Source organism: Sturnus vulgaris, chromosome Z (genome assembly GCF_052056855.1).
Source record: "Sturnus vulgaris isolate bStuVul1 chromosome Z, bStuVul1.hap1, whole genome shotgun sequence".
Classification (NCBI taxonomy): Eukaryota; Metazoa; Chordata; class Aves; order Passeriformes; family Sturnidae; genus Sturnus; species Sturnus vulgaris.
The window spans coordinates 34,519,568-34,537,585 of record NC_142283.1 but is presented as its reverse complement, the minus strand read 5'-3'; the positions used below and the strand labels follow the sequence as shown (position 1 = coordinate 34,537,585).

Below are 18,018 nucleotides of genomic sequence, written 5' to 3'. Positions count from 1 at the left end.
AGAACACATGAATTTATTACCCTAGAAACACAGTTTTGGGATATTCCTTATATTGTTTCTACATAGCAAATAAAAGGGTAGATGCCCGATTCAGAGCTTCATAACATGAATTAGAGAAAACACATGCACAAGCCAAATGCTTTATGACCTCTGAAAAGACCAAACCTGTCCTTATCTCCCTTAAGCAACCAGAGCCAGCCTAACACTCAAAAAACTACCACAAACCAAACTAGCTCTTGCAGCATGTATTGATTTCACCTTATTCCTCTGTTTTGTCCCAAAGGTCTACAGTATCACACTCAATACAAAGAAACACTGAAACGCTTCTAGCAATGGATTCAGGTGGTATTCTTTTAAGGGAATGCGCATCACAATGTGAAAGCTTCACAGAAGGACAATCTACCTTAGAGGTCATGAAAAGGCCTCACACACATTCATTCCAATGAAAAACAGATCCCTTCAAACACAAATCAGAAAATTTTCTTCAAACAATCCAGATGTCTTTGATCACTTTGGAAAGGCTAGATATGGGCACATTTCCACCACAGTACAACATACAAGATGGGTCATCTACAGCAACACCAATGATGTTTACAAATACCAGCTTTTCCTTGGTATGCAAACCAAGTGCTAGTCATACAGGAGCACTTCCTTACAAGCATGAGGACAGAAGTTATTTCCCTTTTCTCCTTATTCATAAACCCAGCACTCTTCCAGAAACATGGTTCACCACTGAGTAAGGTTTATTACTCTCTTCCTGTCAGCAACCTTGCTGACCTCTGTCCTTACATGAAAATATGTTATCAAAGCTCCCTCTGTTCTTGTGATGGATGTGACTGTTTTCTGAAGTTTATTCTGAGCATCACAGCCACTGACCTTTTACCAGAAGATGAGTATTAGATAGATATAATCCACCTAAAAGATTGTTGCAGATACACACTCAAAAATCTAGGTACCAGATTTACTAAGACAACAGAAAAAGTACAGAAATTTCCATAAAATGGCAAAGCAGCAGGTCAGTCATAGGTAGACTTTACTGAGAATCACAGATTAGTCTGAACGCTACTGTTTCCATTCCATTCCATTTATATAGCTGGATTATGTCTGCATCTTTATTAGTTCTGCAGTTGCTTTCTCTCTGATGGGGGAGGGAGGGGAAGGGAATCAACACAAAAAAACCCAAAAAAACCCACCACCACAAAACCCCAACAATTTTCTGAAAGCCTCCAAGGTAAAGTTGAATATCTGAAATCCCTGAAAAACTAAGTAAAAGACGTGATACACAAACCTCTATCTATGTCAAAAGGTTGGGATTAGGATTTCAATTTGAATTTCATTATTTTATTTTTTTAATAATTACAGGCCTTTCTCCAATGGCAAACTTACAAGTACAAACAGCATCTTTATTTCTGACAAGTGAGTAATCTAGTAGGATTCATAGCCTTTAACTAGATCCTTCTCTATATTCACACTTATTCTTTCAATGTAATGGCTGCAATGCAGTCCATTTTCAATTTTAAATGCAAGCGATAGGATTTGAAATCCAGAAAAACCTGCCTTTAGGGTCAACTACATTACCCTTTTCAGCTGTAAAACTTTTCTAGGCAGCAAACTGTTTAAGTCATAAGCAATCAAAAACAAAAAAATACAACATGCTGAATTCACTGTACTTCCCTGCATTAGATTTTTCACTCAGTTCGTCATACCAACTCATCTTGCTCCAGGGCACCCTATGGAAAGAAGTTGTGTTTCCTTCTTCAAGCAACTGTCTTGGAGCTGGGACAAAATCAAGACATCAAAATCTTTGTGTAGCCAAAGGTCAGATAACACATACATACAGGCAACGTTTGTCTGTACTGTGTCCACTTACTTATGTAGACAATTAGAGATTTTTTTCACACCATCTTGTGTGGCAAGGTTTTTGGTGGCTGGCTACAGGGATAGCCTCTGTCAGATGATGTCAGAAGCTTCATCTATGTACAAGAGCCAATGCAGCCATCTCCAAAACAGAACCACCACTGGCCAAGGCCAAGCCCATCTGTGGCAGTGATTACATCTCTAAGAGAACATATTTAAGAATGGGAAAAACTGCTGCACAACAGCTGTGAAGCAGACCTCAAGGTCAGTGAAAAAGGTCGGAGAGGAGATGCTCCAGGCACTGGAGCAGAAATTCTTCTGCAGCCTGTGTTGAAGACTGTGATGAGGCAGGCTTATCCCCCTGAAGCCCACTGAGGTCCATGATACAGCCGAGATCACCTGCAGCCCATGGAGGACTCCACACCCGAGCAGGTGTCTGAAGGAGGCTGTAAACATGCTAGAAGACACAGTAGGGCAGTTCATGAAGAACTGCAGCCCATGGGAAGAACTCATGCTAGAAAAGCTGGGAGGGACATCATGCTGCAGCAGGGAAAGAACATGAGGAGAGAGGAGCAGCAGAGACAAGTGGGATAAACTGACCACAGCCTCCCTTTTCCTGAGTCACTCAGACGGAATAGAAGAGAAGTCTGGAAGTTGAACCTGGCAAGAAGGGAGGGGTGGGGGAAGGATGTTTTAAGGTCTGTTTTTATTTCCCATTGTCTTTCTCTGACTTTTCATTGGCAATTAATCAAATTAACTTCTCCAAACCATGTCTGGTTGGCCTGTGACCATACTTGCTGAACCTTCTAACGTACTTTTTCTTCACTGTCCAGATGAGGAAGGCGAATGATTAGAGTGGGCACCTTATGTTCAGCCAAAGTTATCTCATCACAACATAACCTCCTTTCTCCACTGAATTTTATTTTAGTTTCTATATTATCTCATTTTATATGCTCTGCACAAATGAACTATACTCTGGAATTTGCTTCATGTCTCCTAATTCGGTAACATGCTACAGAAGCAATAGCAGATTTAGTATTTCCTTCTCTGTCGTTGCCAATTCTCAGCTTGTGATATCCTCTTTAACTCAGTAAAGTATTTCATTACTGTGTGGTCTTGCCTGGCTAGTTATCACCCATTCTCACTCTGTTCCATCAGGAATTCCCACAACCCCATCACACTCTTACCTTTCTCAAGTAAACAAGACCCAGCTCTCCCAAACACTCCTACTACCATAGCTCCTTGTGCTCCAACTGATACTCATGGTAACATCTGAAAGCAAAAGCAGCAACACAGATGCACGTCAGCCAATACCTGTGACATATCCACATAGCTCAGCAGTTTTCAGTTGTTTGTCTAGCAGCTTAGCAGCCTTTAATACCCGTTTGACATGAAAACTTTGAGAGAGAGGACAAGTTACTGCAGTTATATCCAGGCTATATGGTCATTTTAAGAGACTAACTTCTTTTTATGGGGATTGTTATCACCAGTATTTTTATACAACTGAACAAACTACCACTTTTGCTCTTAATGAAGGCATACCTCTATCCAGTCCAGAACACAACACTCCCATATTTACACAAAAAGTATATACACATACTTAAACACACTTATATGGTCTAGTTTTCTTTTAAGCATATTTCGGCTGAAGACAAGATCTCAGTAAGTAGTGTACAGAATTGGAAGAGAAGTTTCAAAGTAGATTGGTCATGTAGTCCCAATAGCAAATCATTAGCTATACCACTGCATACTGTAGACAAGTTTCACCAAAAATAACCCCTGTAAGTTTACTATGCATTCAATACCCATAATTCTAGGAAACCATAGAGCCAGTTTCAGCAAACCTCTTTTTTTAATACCTTACATAATGCACTGAGGCAAATAGAAGTACAGGACTGTGGCCAGTGCCAAATGGCATATCTTTTTTAAGAGATATAAAGACTGTTCATATATATGAGGCATCTAAGTTTGTGTTTCCGTCTGTGAGCATTCCCACATGCATGTGCTGTTTGTCTCTAGAAGCAAACAAACTCAAAGCATGCATGTCAAAAGAAAAAAAGTTAGACCTTAACATACTGGATTTAACATCAGTCATCTCATCACCAGTTTTGAACTCTCAAGCCTTCTTTAAGATTGCCAGGATGTTAATAGGAGTAATAGCCAGTGGAAAAATAGAGAACACTCAACAGAAATGTATATGTAAAGGAGACTTAGAATGAATAACAAACAAATGAATAACAACCTAGTGACTTGATATATATCAATTTTTTGTTTCAGCACACTACCCTTTTCAATTTCAACAGCTTCTGTGATATCTGTAAAGCTAAACAAAGATTTCTGATAGACTCTCTATAGTAATGAACATCAGCCACTGGACTTCTGGAAGAATGTCTCTTGCCCTTCTTTATACAAATACAGATTTCAGAGTACAATAGCACATGACTTGTTAAACATAGGCATAAAGACTGAAATCAACACAGACCAGTAGATCAGACATTAATTCTGTCTTTATGATACTTAATTTGCAAAGTTGAAGCATGTCTATTTGTGGTTCATGGTGAGAATTATGTCTATGCTTCTGAAGGCAATAGAGCAAATCTGCTCCTCAAAACCTGCCTCCATCTGCTCTGTTTCACAGTACTTTCTGGAAAGTAACATCTGCAGTGCTTGGGTGAATAAATCTAGAATTTAAGCACTCACTGCCCAAGTTTTTCCAAAACAAAATATGTTATAGCCAAAGCAAGACTCAACAAGTTCAGACTTAACCAGAGATCAGACTCCCACATTTCTTTTTAATATACACAACAACCAAAGTCCACTTCCCTTTCTTTCATAAGTAATACATTCGTAACAATAGCAGCTTGCTTCATGTGCAGAAGTCTTTCTTGGTAACACCATAAAAAGGAAGTTCTGAGCCCAGTTTTGCAATTCATACAAAATCCTCACAAGGAATCCAAGCAGTTGAAGACAGCATTTTGTTTACCAGTGCTGAGAATCACTTTCATGTCCCAGAAATGTGTCTCCCAGGACATGATTCTTCACCCTCAGCCTGCTAGCTGTATTTTCCATTGAGTACTCTGGGCAGCCCTGGAGAACAGGTAACCATATGTCCTGGTTTCCCCCACATAAGACTTTGTGCTAGCTCTCCCCTTTTAATGTTGGAACTGCTCCGATGATAACATAAAAAGCTTCAGTGGTCACAAGAATGCTGAACATAATAATCTGCAAGAGGCGCAATTGAGTCCACCAAAGGTTTTTACTGGACTTTGAAATTTATTCCTCCAGCAATAGCCTTGAAAAGGGCAAGCTTAATTGGCCTGGGAAGTAGCAAAAGCAAGGAAAATGCCTGGATAGCCATAAGAACAATCCAAGAGGTTCCAGCTAACTCCTCAACTGAGCTGAGGGGAACACACCATTTTTAAACACAAAGAGCAGTAAACCCAAGACAGCAAGAGGTGGGCAAAGCAAGGTAAAGTCTTAAAACACAAATGTTTTATAGAAAGTCAACTCTTAAATTCATCACATGGACTGACTACAAGGAAGAGGCGGCTGACACCCACACTCCAAAAAGGCACCACATGGGCACCAACATGGCTGAAAATTTCAGTACCACACATAGGTGTTAGGAACTTGAAATTTCAAGCATCTATAAGCTGGTGATCTACATAAGTGAATACACAAGTGTGTTTGTAAGTCACAATTCTCCAGAAGTACTGTGTCTACAATCCAAGAACAATGGAGTTATCAGACCAAAATGGTCATATTGATGAGTTACCCTGTTTCTCAAAATATCACAAATTCTCACAGAATGAGCATTTCAAAGTCACTTTTATGTCTGAGAAGATCATCCTTGTCTCTTTGGATATACTGATTGAGTTAGCATAGCATAACTTTCTACCAAAGGCAATCCCTAAGCAGTAACTCCAAAGATACTGCATAATAAATATCAAAGCCTATCAGTATACAGGTATTCAACAACAGTCATACCAACTGTACTAAGCAGTATTAAATTATTGTCACCTACTGCTCTCTACAGAGATCATATGATCTTTCATAGTTACGCTAGACCTTCCTCTTAAAGAGATGCAGTAAGCCTTAGACAACATTTGGTCTTCAAATTGTGTAAGTTTAAGATCTTTAGAAGATCAAAATTAAAACCACTCCAGGTGGCAATCATTCAGGTATCTCTTTTCTGTACAATCAACCTTATTCTGAAAATCCATAGAGACATAAAAGGTCATAACTAGATATGGTGCCTTGAAAACAACTTCTTACAGCATTGTACACTGGTAGAATGATCTCCTATGTCTTGCTTTCCAATCCAAACTATTACACTACTTTTTGACCTCTCTTGCTACTAGAGACCAAAAAAAAAAAAAAAAAAAAAAAAAAAAATTACCCCTCCCAAAAAAAAAACCAACAAAAAAACCAACAACAAAAACACAACAAAAAAACACAAGAGGCTAAATCAGAAGAAATTTAATGCTACATTTATGAATAATAAATGAAACAAATGTCACTACTCTCGGTTTAAAATGGTTTTAACCACTTTTGCCCCAACCTAGCTGAAGAGTCAGTAACTCCAAAACACTGGCATCCCTCATTTGCCTTCACTACCCACCCTGCCAAACAGCCTCCACGCAGCCCATAAACAAGAGATGCTTCAGTTAATTCACAGTAAACAAGTCCATTATAATATGGGCAACTCACTTGCTTTGAAAATTAACTTTCATGGCACAGATGTTTTAAGAGTGATCCTCAAAAGAAAACAGTTGTTACATGAACATCAGAATCAATGAAAATCTGCATTCATGGAATTTTGTTATGTATTTTTATGTTTTCTCCCACAATAACACAGTTTGCTTCCAAATCCTTACAATTCCTATTCCTTGCAATTCCTTTGGTTTCCCTAGCCCTCAGGATCTTCCTTTATTTCCTGTGTTCTTGTCAGAGAGACTGTACACTGAAGCTGTTTGGAAGCAAAACACTGACTAGCTGCCCAACAACTACCTGTGTCCACAGATCAGTAAGTCAGACAAAACAGCACCAGATTCCTTCAAGCTGTTTGCTTGAGAGAGCAGACTAATTTATCTGATACTTAACCAGTGATTTACTTGAAGTCTTTTTAAAAAACTAAAAAGCCTCCCTCAAGTTTGAAGCTATTTACAGAGAAACAAGACTAAGCGAACAAGTATGACAGCTTTACTTAAGAATGCCAATTTCACTTTTACATGGGAAGGCAGCCTGAGGAGGTCATATATCACAGTTTTTCACTCTTTTCCTACTTTCTGCTTTGTCCATCTTTTATATTATTGACTGAATTCTTGTTTGTACCATTCTCTCTTAAAAATACTATCAAGAATGTATACACTAGGAAAGTCATCATATTAGAAACATTGGTTTGGTAAAGACTAACAAAAAAGAATAAGAATACATCAGTGAATATATTTTTCTATTTTTTACATACCGTCCAAGCTTGGAAAAAAATTCTCTGATTGCTGAACACATCTCTCAATTAATTTATCTGGCACTTTCTGAGACTGTATACCAAGTATGACAGGAAAGACAGGACCCAGCATCCTCTATACTTCTAGGACTGAAAAATAAAAACTGAAGTGCATACTTTGTCAGATGAAAACAGACTGTTCGTATATGAACCAGCAAGTAAGTTAAGAAGAAGGGCTGAAAGGCAGAAGTGTAGCTCTGCTTTAAATAAAAAGAGCTATTGATACTTTACCTAGAAACATTTATACATTAAATAGCTATCACAAAAGGTATTTTTGGGTGTGTGGGGAGAAAGCATGTGAAAAAATCAAGATTGAAAAAAGCAGTGTCACAGGACTAAGGTGACACTTGTATGCCGAAGCAAACTCACCATCACTTCTGACCGTGTGCAACTAAACCAGTCCCAAATTGCTGATCCTTCTCTATTTGCAATGCCTGAAGCAGGCATCCCCAGGCTAAACAGTATACGGTCACTACACAGTAATAGAAAGTTTTTTCAGACTCCAAGAGTCTGGTGGATATCTGATAACTCAATCCCTCTGCTCAGACCAGGCCAACTTAGAGCAGTGCCTTGTCTGGCAAAGTTCTGAATATCTGCAAAGTTGTAACGTCCACATTTCTCTGCTTCAGAGTGAAGAAAGATTCTTCCTAAAAATATCTGCCACATACTTAGGTGTTTCAGCCTGAGCCCTATTCCCAGTGACTCGCCTTACCAGCACGCAAAAGTGGCACTATCTTTTCTTCACTGCCATAAGAGGAGGACAGAAGTCATTGGGATCTCCCCTGGGCAATCTCTTCAGCCATGCCCGGCAATCCGAGTGTCCTCTACCTCTCCTCACAGGTCTTGTGCTCCAGCCCCTGCTACATAAGCCTGCTGTCCCTGGGCAAGCGAGCTCCACTGGGTCAGGAGCTGCTACCCACCCCTTCAGCCCCTCGCGACACACAGCTCTTCTGCCCCAGCGCCAGCCTCAGCCTTTACTGGGTGACACAAGGTCCCAAATTCTCCAGGCTGTCAAGGTCCCTCGGAACAGCACACCTGCAGCCCAGCATACTGACTGCTCCTCGCCATATAATGGAATCAGTGAGATAGCTGAGGATCACTATTCCACAAGAGAGATATGTTGCTCCATAATTGGGTTTCTCTCAAGTTTGTAAGATGACACAATCCTAGTCACTATTGAATAATTTTTATCATATTTACCACTTTAATAGCTTTTTCCTATTCCTTCGTGTTCAGAAAGCTGCCAAAATGCAAATCCTTTAAGTTATTTTTCCTCAGTGTCCAAATTTTTCATTAGTAGTATCTCATTGCATAAAAGCAGAATCAAAAGCCTGTAGGCACAAGAGATTGACAGTATTTTTAAAATTAAATTAAGTTTTAATAAAGAAAATAATATTTTTCTACCTCATTCACTTTTTCAGTCCAACTCAAAAGGCCCTTATGACAGACAATATCAAATACATCCTGACTCTCACTTTCTTGAAATATGTCCCTGCAGTATGTACCTCAGTTTGCTGATCTTAACAAGCATAATCACATATCTCTTAAGTTTGAAGACACTTGTCACACTGGTGGTTTAAAGTTTTCACTCAAGCCTCCAAAAATCAAAATGAGTTTCTGAAGCAGTTCAGAATTCTAACCTGTGCCCAACCTCCAAAATAAGCTGAAAAGGCAATTTTCAGATCATATCATAAACATTTTATGTAAACTTGCTCAAAACCACACACAAACCACGATTACAGACTCACAGGGTTTCTGTGCCAAAAAGCTCAATATCCTACTACTAAATCTGCATGATAATTCTTTCTAAAAACTACTGCTTACTCTGCTTGGCTTTGGGCCATTTCAAGTTATAAACAGGAAAAAAGAGATGCCATGAAAAAGATAGATACAGAAAGCCTGTACACACTAAAAAAAAAGCAGATAAACAGACTTTTAATGGAAATTCAAAAAATCACTTTAAAATGTCGACTTGTAGGTAAGGATCCCACAAACATTTGCACAAGCTCTTAATAAAAGCAGAAGTATCCATGTGCCAAAACTTCACAGAGCAAAAACCCAAGAAGAGTGTAAACACAGATCTCTAATATTTTCACTCTGGAACCTGATATACTTTAGGTGCCAAGCAGTAAAAGATAAAGAGGAGATAATTTTCAGCTGTGCTGAAAAAACAGGCAGCAAATGTTTTCAAACTGTATGTTGCTGTTCCATGGTGCAGGTTCAATTATACAGCACAGGAGCTGTTCCAAGTATTCTCCAACAGACCCAACTGTTCATTATACACAGCTAATGTTTCTAGTCATACTTCGTGGTTTAATAGCCATTACTAGGGCTCTTACACAACTAAAAGTCATGCAAACAAGTACAGTGCATGGCTTTTGGCAATTTTTAGACTATTTAAGGGTAGACTTCCTAACAGGGAATTTTCCAGGCATGCAGATTATGAAGTATTTTAATAAGATTCACAGAATCCATATTTCACTTCTCTACCTCCTTGTACCCTCCTTCCAGAAAAATATGCACAAGCACAAATAACATTTTTGTGGAAGCAGAGATTGGTAACATTACAGGAGAAATGCAATTCCACTATTCATAAAGGATATCAGAAACAGTTTAAGCAACATTCTTTACTGATACTGGCTGCACACCCTTGTGCTACAGTTGTGTACCTTACACAGAAGAACAAAAATTCAGTTAAAGACTTATTTAAGTTTTTCAGGGGGTTACTTTGCTGGAATTTTTTTCTTGTTGCTTAGGGGGGTTTGGTTTGGTTTGGTTTTGGTAATTGAAATGCTAGAGTATGTTTCCTTTAATATTTTCATTTCCCATTTGGGATTGTCCTAGAAGCTGGTGACCAAGCCCAAATGCTTAGAGATGTGAGCTTAGAAATAGGACAATGTTGCATTGAAGGCTGGTTATTATGACAGCCCACGTTCAAGAAAACCACACCAGCTGCCAGACAATGCAGCAAGCAACACAGATTTGTCTGCATGCAGAACCCTAGTCATTTCAGAAGACATTAGAGAAACATCTGGACACACTTTCCCACCAAGAGACTGAGAGCAGATGTTACTTTTTCATATATCGTGGTGTTAAAGGGCTTGCATGAGAAGGATGATGCAGAGACTCAACCTAAACACAGTGCCAGGGATAATGGGAACAGCAGCTCAGGAGCGTAGAGCTGGGATGTCAGGCTCTCCATTGAGAAAATCTAAGGAAAAGTGTTTTAAGAATGAACATTTGGAGCATGTGTGTGCATTTCATAAGCTCAGAAAACACTGTATATCATGCTTGCTTAAAATAGTTGTGAAAATACCTATGCCTTACTATTTTAAAAACTTCCTGCATCTTTCCTTAAGTAAAGTATGCATTCTTTGCCCTACATTACATCAAGCAACTTCCTTTAGGAAGCTTTATTTAAAGTCATCAAAGCACAAGAACAAGGGTATTTTTCCTATCAAGAATGGAGGATCTTTTCTTTATGCAAGTAATTCTAACAACCAAGCATTTACTGTACTTCACATACACAAATAAGAAAACAATGTTTAGAAGAATGCAACCAGAAGGTGTTAAGCAAAAAAAAAGGCACTAAAAAAACAAACAAAAAACAAAGAAAACCCAGTAAAACAAAGGTGGGGAAAAGCAGCACTATCTTACAAAAATATTCTAGTAAAGTAAGCTCTCAGTGTGCCATGATTTAACCCTAAGTACCAAGAGCAGCTCTCTGTCACTCTCCCCCTTTGCCAGTGGAATGTGAGCAAGAATCAGGAAAGGTAAAAGTTTGTGTACTGAGGTAAGAACCGTTTAGTAATTGAAGTAAAGTAAAATACTAAAATAACATTAATTATAAAGTATTATAACGAATAGGGAGGTGAGGGGGTGGGAGGAAAGGGGTGATCCAGGAAAGAAACCCAAGAGAAACAAGTGATGCACAATACCATCAATCACCACACACTGATGCCCAGAGAGCCTGCCAGAAGACAATTAACTTTATTCCACCCAAAACCAAGGTGCTGAAAAATTCACAATATTCTCTCATATTCTTGTACCCTACCTTCCTGTTAACCCACACACATCTTACATCACAATAACAGTGACAACTCTTATGTTTAGATGACACATCTACATTTGAACTCCTAATATGAAGCAGATGCCATACGAGGCCATTTAAAATACCTAAGGTGCAAGAACTAAAAAAAAGTTGCAAAGCCATTGGTTGAAAAAGATTTAAAGCCTATCTTTCTAAGGGAAAAAAAATTGGTCAAAAATATTCTGTCTGCATGTGGATTTCATTTTGCCAAGATAATTTGTGGGTGAAAAAGGGCTGTATAAGCACCAAAACTAAACATAAAAAGACAAAGAAAAAAACTCCGAACCCCACCATTATTTTTTAATTAAACACAACTTTTCCAAGAATTTACAATGCTCTCAATCATGCTTATTAATATTCTTTAAAGTAGTTTCTCATTATAACCTTTCTGTGATGAGGCAAATACACTTCTCAAGCTCAGTATTTTGATGACTTAGACCATAAGGATAATTTAGATTATTTCATAAACAGATGTTGCAAAGCAGAGCATGCATTTCCAAATTAAAGACGTATCTCTCGTCTTCTTGATATTATGAAACTGAAATTTGTACTTAAGAGAATATTCTGAATTTTTAATTTCCATGCTTTTTGCATATTTTATAGCTAAAATATGCCATACTAGACAAGGATCAAGTTGTTCATACTCTATGAACTACTATCAAAATAACTTTATATTAATTTTATATTATGTATTTTCTTTAAAATAGATTTGTTTCAGTCTTACGCTATCCTTAAATACTTATGTTGGGGGCAGAGGGTGACAGTATATTAACACTTGCTAGCATCCACTTGAGCTGGCTTGATCATGGCATCTAAAAGGCACACCTCCAAAGAACAGTATCAGGCCATAAAATCTTAATTTTCAGTTCCTTTAAATACTACAAAGTAAAAGTGAAATAAAAAGTGCTAGTCAAAGAGCATGTCTTAAAATGAATGCAACTTATCTGAAAATAATTCTTAAGGAAGTACATTTGCATTTATTTCCCAATTAAAACCAATAAATATACAACTCATATCTCTTATAACCAACTTCTTAAAACAAACATTAATTATATGTCTGTTTACATTAAATCTGTAATTACTATAATCTATTCAAAGTACCACTAATTTATGTAAAAAACAAAGCGTCCTAACTTGCTTTATAATTCAAAAGCAACAAAACTAACATACCAACATTATAATAAAAAATTCTGATATGCTAAAGGTAATTGCAATCTTGTGTCCAAAACAGATTATGTTCAAATACACAAAGAAACAGATTTACAATATTGTGGTAATTCTTACGAAGAAGTACCACAAGCCATTTCTTTACATTGCACTTTAACCAAATTAAAATGGAGATACTCCAATTACAGTTTCTGACTTTGGTGGGCTTTGTTTGTTTGTTTGTTTTTTTCTTTAATCTATCAAAATCAATTGTAGCTCTTGCAAAGTGTCCACCTACTGAATATACTTCACTTGTTCCTACCAAGAAGCTATCTTTCTAGCTCGTTTTATTTTATACGGTTATAAAGCTGTGAAGGCACCACCATATCATAAATAAAAGAACTAGCATCTATCACCAGGCATGCCAGAATTAAATATGACTCTCACTGTAAAGCCACATTAACTGCTCTTCAGTTCGAGAACAAAACCACAAATACCACACAGAGATGGTATAACTATGCACAACTGCTAAAATCACAGTTTGTATGTGTCAATATGAACACAGAATTCTACTACAACTGTTCAGCATATACAGATTTAAACAGATTCACTAACAATTAGTGCTCACTACTGCCCTTAACTGAAACCTCATATAATCTTCACAAGAAGTCCAACTCCTCACATTCTACAATCAGCTAGGCTTGAAAGCTGGCACTAATCCTTTCAGCAGAAGTTTCAGCTTCTCCATACTGAAAGACTTAGCAAATGTACAGTTACCTGCCAAAATAAGCATCTTCCCTTACCCCTCTTAATATAGGGCTTGACCTGGTGTGCACCTTAACAAACAACTAAACTAACTAAAGACTTAGCAACAGAAGGAGAAAAAGCAATATTAAGTAGACTTAGCAAAGTTCATCAGACAACATCCAAAGAGCTGATGAGTAACAAAGATGTTTAAGAGAAAAGCTGTTTTCACCAGTTATGGACATAATACCATGTCTTAAATACTGCACAACTTTCAAAAGTCATCTTTCCTTTCAGATGTTGCAAAACCTAAGAATGTCAATACAGATCAAAACAAACAAACAAAACAAAAACAAAACAAAACAAAAAACCCCCACCACCCTAAGAATTTCCAGTACAGACACACATTTCCTAGCTGACATTTCCTCTAGGTGAGTGACTCTTTTTCACCAGATGATGCAGGTATCCCAGTGGGGGCAAAATGCTTTATAGACAGTGAAATGCCTTCTAAGATCTGGACCAATTTTCTAAATGAAGTAAAGAATCTGCAGCATTTCTAGTCCAATATCCTTTCACATTTGACAGCCATGAATGGAGACTTTCCATTCTGTTGACACATACTGGAAAAAAACTCAAAAGAAACAACACCAATAGAGACCCAACCATCACTGAACATTTTTCTGCTGGGAGAAAAGGTATAGCAAACATTCTCTTAACCTTGCATGTAAAGTACAGCAATTTCAATACCTCTCAAAACATTTGAAGATTAGATCACAATACAGGTTTTTACCAAAAGTTAATATATTAGAATCAAACGTATAACTAAGAGGATGCTCAGCAAAACAATCCAAGTTCAGCCCTGACGCCTGAGTTTAGTTCACCATTTTTCCCTCTGGTGACAAATATTTGATTGAAAAAGATAGACCTTCGTGAAGAATCTTTCCCTTTGGAGAAAAGCAAGCAAAGAAACAAACACTCTTCATGCCCTATCTAGAAATCTCCTGGATTTGTCTGTAAATTGTGACACTATTTCAAAATTAGAAGATGAATCACATATAATAATATCTGAAAATGTTTCATGTATTTTTTAGACAATGACCAGCAACAAGCATTCACCTGCTACTGTGACTTAAGCATACTGTAAAACAACCCTTCAATTTGGGTGTCTGCAAGAACTCTTTTGAGCAAAATCATTCTGGCTATTGCAATTACCATTAAACACAGGACTTTTAAGGGCTTTTAAAAACAGGATCCGTGCTGGTGAATACCAAAGCTTCAGAACAAACCACCATAAAGCCCCTTTCTGGAAAATAAAAAGTCCAGTATTCCATAATCCAGCACTAAGGTCTTCATATACTAGGCTTGTGACGAATTTATTATATGGTAAGGGTTACAGTTCTTTTCTCCACCATGACTTTCCAAATCATGGAAAATACAAAAGCTTTTATCTCCCAATAGCAGCATACTAGGTCAATTTGTCTATAGGATTGCTAAGAGCTTAAGAAGATTACGAGAGGTTTTGAGATCAGGCTTTAAGATAAGGTTATCATCTACACCAGGAATGTCCATGAAATTTTAAAACAAAAAGCTGAAATTGAGCTTCATCAGATAAACCCTCCATTTCTAAATAACATATACTGGAAAAATATTATTCTCCTATATATTTTATTTGGAAGGCCTGGGAGAGACTAATCTGCCCCATGTACTGTGTGGTCTCAGGACATCTCAAAAGTTGCTTTTGAACTATATAATACAATGCAAAGGTAAAAATTCAAGTTCTCCCTCAACTTTCTGCATTGTAATTCTTTACTATGTCGTCAACCACAAATTTCAAGAGGAGTTTGTCTATAAAATCTACTTTATTTCAGAGCAAGATTTAAAAACCTCACAATTTTTATCAGTAATAAACACCTATACCACATACTCTGGTAAATTACCCAACTAAGTGCCCAAGATATAAGCACCACTAAAAATACATTCTAAGAAAAGACTTAATTAGACACCTCATTTCTTCACCCTCCAGGCCCAAAGAACGATGTCTTGTTTCTGACCTTCTTCCATACCACTTCCTAATTAGTAACTCCATATATGCATAAACAACTTCATTCTGGCTGCCATTCACAAAGAACAGCTTAGGAAAACATCTAAGGCCCTGATTCCAAAACCACATAGACACGCGTTTAAATATAAGCATGTGGGAAACTCCAGCACAGCCTTGGAAGCGGCTCTTGTGTTTGACTGTAAACAAGCACATCAACCCATATGTTGGGACCACAGTCCTGAAAACATCGAAGCTTCAGGATGAACTAACCGCATGTCCAAAACCAGCTCCTCAGAGAGACCCTGCCGTGGGGCGGTTTCTAAGAGGAAATCCAAAAACACGTCTGTGGAACTGGAGATGAGAGCCCCAAAGACACTCAACGGGGGGGTCTCACAAGGCAAAAGCCTGAATTGCAAGCAGCATTTTGGAGCACCACGCAAGAACTTGGTATGACCGTCAGTGTGCTCCGTGAATTCCCGCAGTTACCGGCAGCCCGCTGCGAGGGGCGGAGCCTGGCTCCGGGCACGGACACGGACACATCGCCCCCCCCCCCCACAACCCCTCTCTTACACACACACACACACACACACACACACACACACAAAAATCCCTCCAGGAGCGGGGCGCAGCCGGCAGGCTGCAGAAGGCCGGCAGCCGCTGAGCAAGGGAAGCAGGGCGGCAGGATGGCGAGGCCCCGGCGCTGCCCAGGGCACATCAAAGTGTGATGAGACGCAGGCGAGAGGGCGAGCGCACAGTGCCCCGCACAGCGCAACCCCAGCGGCTGTCCCGGTGGGCAGGGGCGCGGGGCTGGGGAGCGGCGCGACAGCCGGAGGCGCCCGCCCGAGCGCCAGCACCGCGGGCCGCCTGCGCTTCGCACCGCCGCATCCCGACCGACCGTCGGGGAAAGAGCCATCGCCGCGCCGGGCACCGGCTCAAAGGCGGCCCCGAGCACTTCGCTGTCGGCCGGGCGACACATGGCCTGCCGCCAGCCGCCGCCGCGACTCGCCCCGGCGTGCTCAGAACAGCGGCAGTTTGCTCTCCCTCTTGTCCCGTCCCGCCTGTGGCCCCCACCCGGGGACGGTCCCTGGGCGCTGCGAAGGGCAACTCCGCGGCCCTGCGGGCCGGCTGCGCTGCCAGCCGGGGGTGGGACGCCCGCACCCGCTCCCAGTCCCCTGGGGCCCCTCTCCCGCTCACCTGGTGGCGGGGCTCTGGCGCCCGGGGCGCCGCGGGGTGCGCCGTGCCCAGCGGGGCTGCCCCGGCCCTGGCTCCGCGCTCCCGCCTCCGTCAAGCTCGGCCCGTGGAGGGGCGGCGGCGGGCAGAGGGCGGCGGGCGGCGGTAAGCGACCGGAACCGCCGCTCATGGCGAGTCCCGGGAAGCCGGAGCAGGAGCGGACACGGGCGCGGGTCTGGGGGAGTGCCGGGAGAAGGGAGGCAGCCGAGGGGGAGGTGGAGGCGGCGACGGCGGCCCCACCAGCGGGGGAGGAGGCAACGGAGGAGGCGGGGGGCGGCGGAGGGGAGGAGGAGAAGGCAGGCAGGAAGGGGGCGGCGGAAGAAGCCACCCATCTGCCGCGCCGGCCCGCCTCGCCGGCCTGGCGAAGGTGCCGCTCGCCGCCGCTCTCCTCGCCGCGCGGAGCGACGCCGCGGTCCCGCTGGCGGGCAGGGGCACGGAACCCGGCGTCGGGCTGCGCCCCGGAGGCTGCGGAGCGGGCGGTCGCCGGCATCGCTGCCCGTTCCGGCCGGCCCCCCAGGAGCAACCCCACCGCGGGGACGGCGGAGCGGTCAGCGCCAGCGGAGACGCGTGGGTGGCATGGGCGGCGTGAGGAGCCTCCGGCCGGGCGCAGCCCACCGCCGGGCGGGGGTGCCGGTGCCCAGCCGTGCCGGCCGCTCCAGCGGCGCAGCTGCTTACTGCTGCCGCCGAGGAGGGGGAGGAAGTCTCCCCGCCTGCTTCCTCCCTCCCTGCCTCCCTCCTTCCCTGCCTGCCTCTAGCCCCGGCGGCCCGCCGGCAGTCCGGCGCCTCCCCAAGGCCGCTCGCCGCTCGCAGCAGCGCTGCCGCAGGGCGTGCCGACCCGCGGGGCGCGCACAGGCGCGGCCTCTTCGCACTGCGGCGGTGTCCCCTCGGGACAGCGGGAGCGGGGTCCGTGCCGGCGGCACCCCCGGCGGGCCGCTGCCCTCCCCGAGCAACCCCTGCCCGGAACCATCCTCGCCCTGTCCCGCGGGCAAGGGCACCGCCTCGGGCCCTTCGCCCTCGCTGTCCGGCTCCGCGCCCCCCGAGTCGGCACGGCGCTCCGGGGATGGGGGCGACGGCCCGGGGGCAGGGGGCAAAGGTCGCGATCGACGGGCGAGCCGGCCCCCACAGGCACGTGTAGGGAGCGGGGCCCGCCCCATCCTGGCGTCATCGGGGGGCGGTGAGTACCGATCACTCGTAGGGACACACCGCGCCTGCCGGTGTATGCAAAAAAGTCAAGGATGTCGGTAAAGGGATAGGTTAAGGACGGGGATATCCTTAAGCAGTCACGGTGACGCCGGTTTCATTGTCAGATGAACGACATTCTGGCAAATCCGTTGGCGTGAGAAGGCAGCAGGAACGCAGCTAAGAGTTTCTCTGAAAATGAGGGAAGTACCTCTTTGCTTATGT

The 18,018-nt window shown here is 42.3% G+C and overlaps 1 protein-coding gene across 2 annotated transcripts in view; it reads right to left on the bottom strand.

Annotated features, from left to right (window-relative positions):
• The window catches only part of RNF38 (ring finger protein 38), a 104,683-nt gene extending 87,579 nt beyond the window's left edge, over window positions 1–17,104 (bottom strand). Inside the window, exon 1 of one of the 2 annotated variants that reach the window (XM_088157183.1) lies at window positions 16,579–17,104. In XM_088157183.1, the coding sequence (XP_088013309.1) occupies window positions 16,579–17,104 (526 nt within the window). Of the gene's footprint in view, window positions 1–3,044; window positions 3,063–16,578 lie in introns of those variants that run through there. The other variant, XM_014887115.2, reaches the window with a different exon arrangement.
• Between the last annotated feature and the right edge of the window lie 914 nt (window positions 17,105–18,018).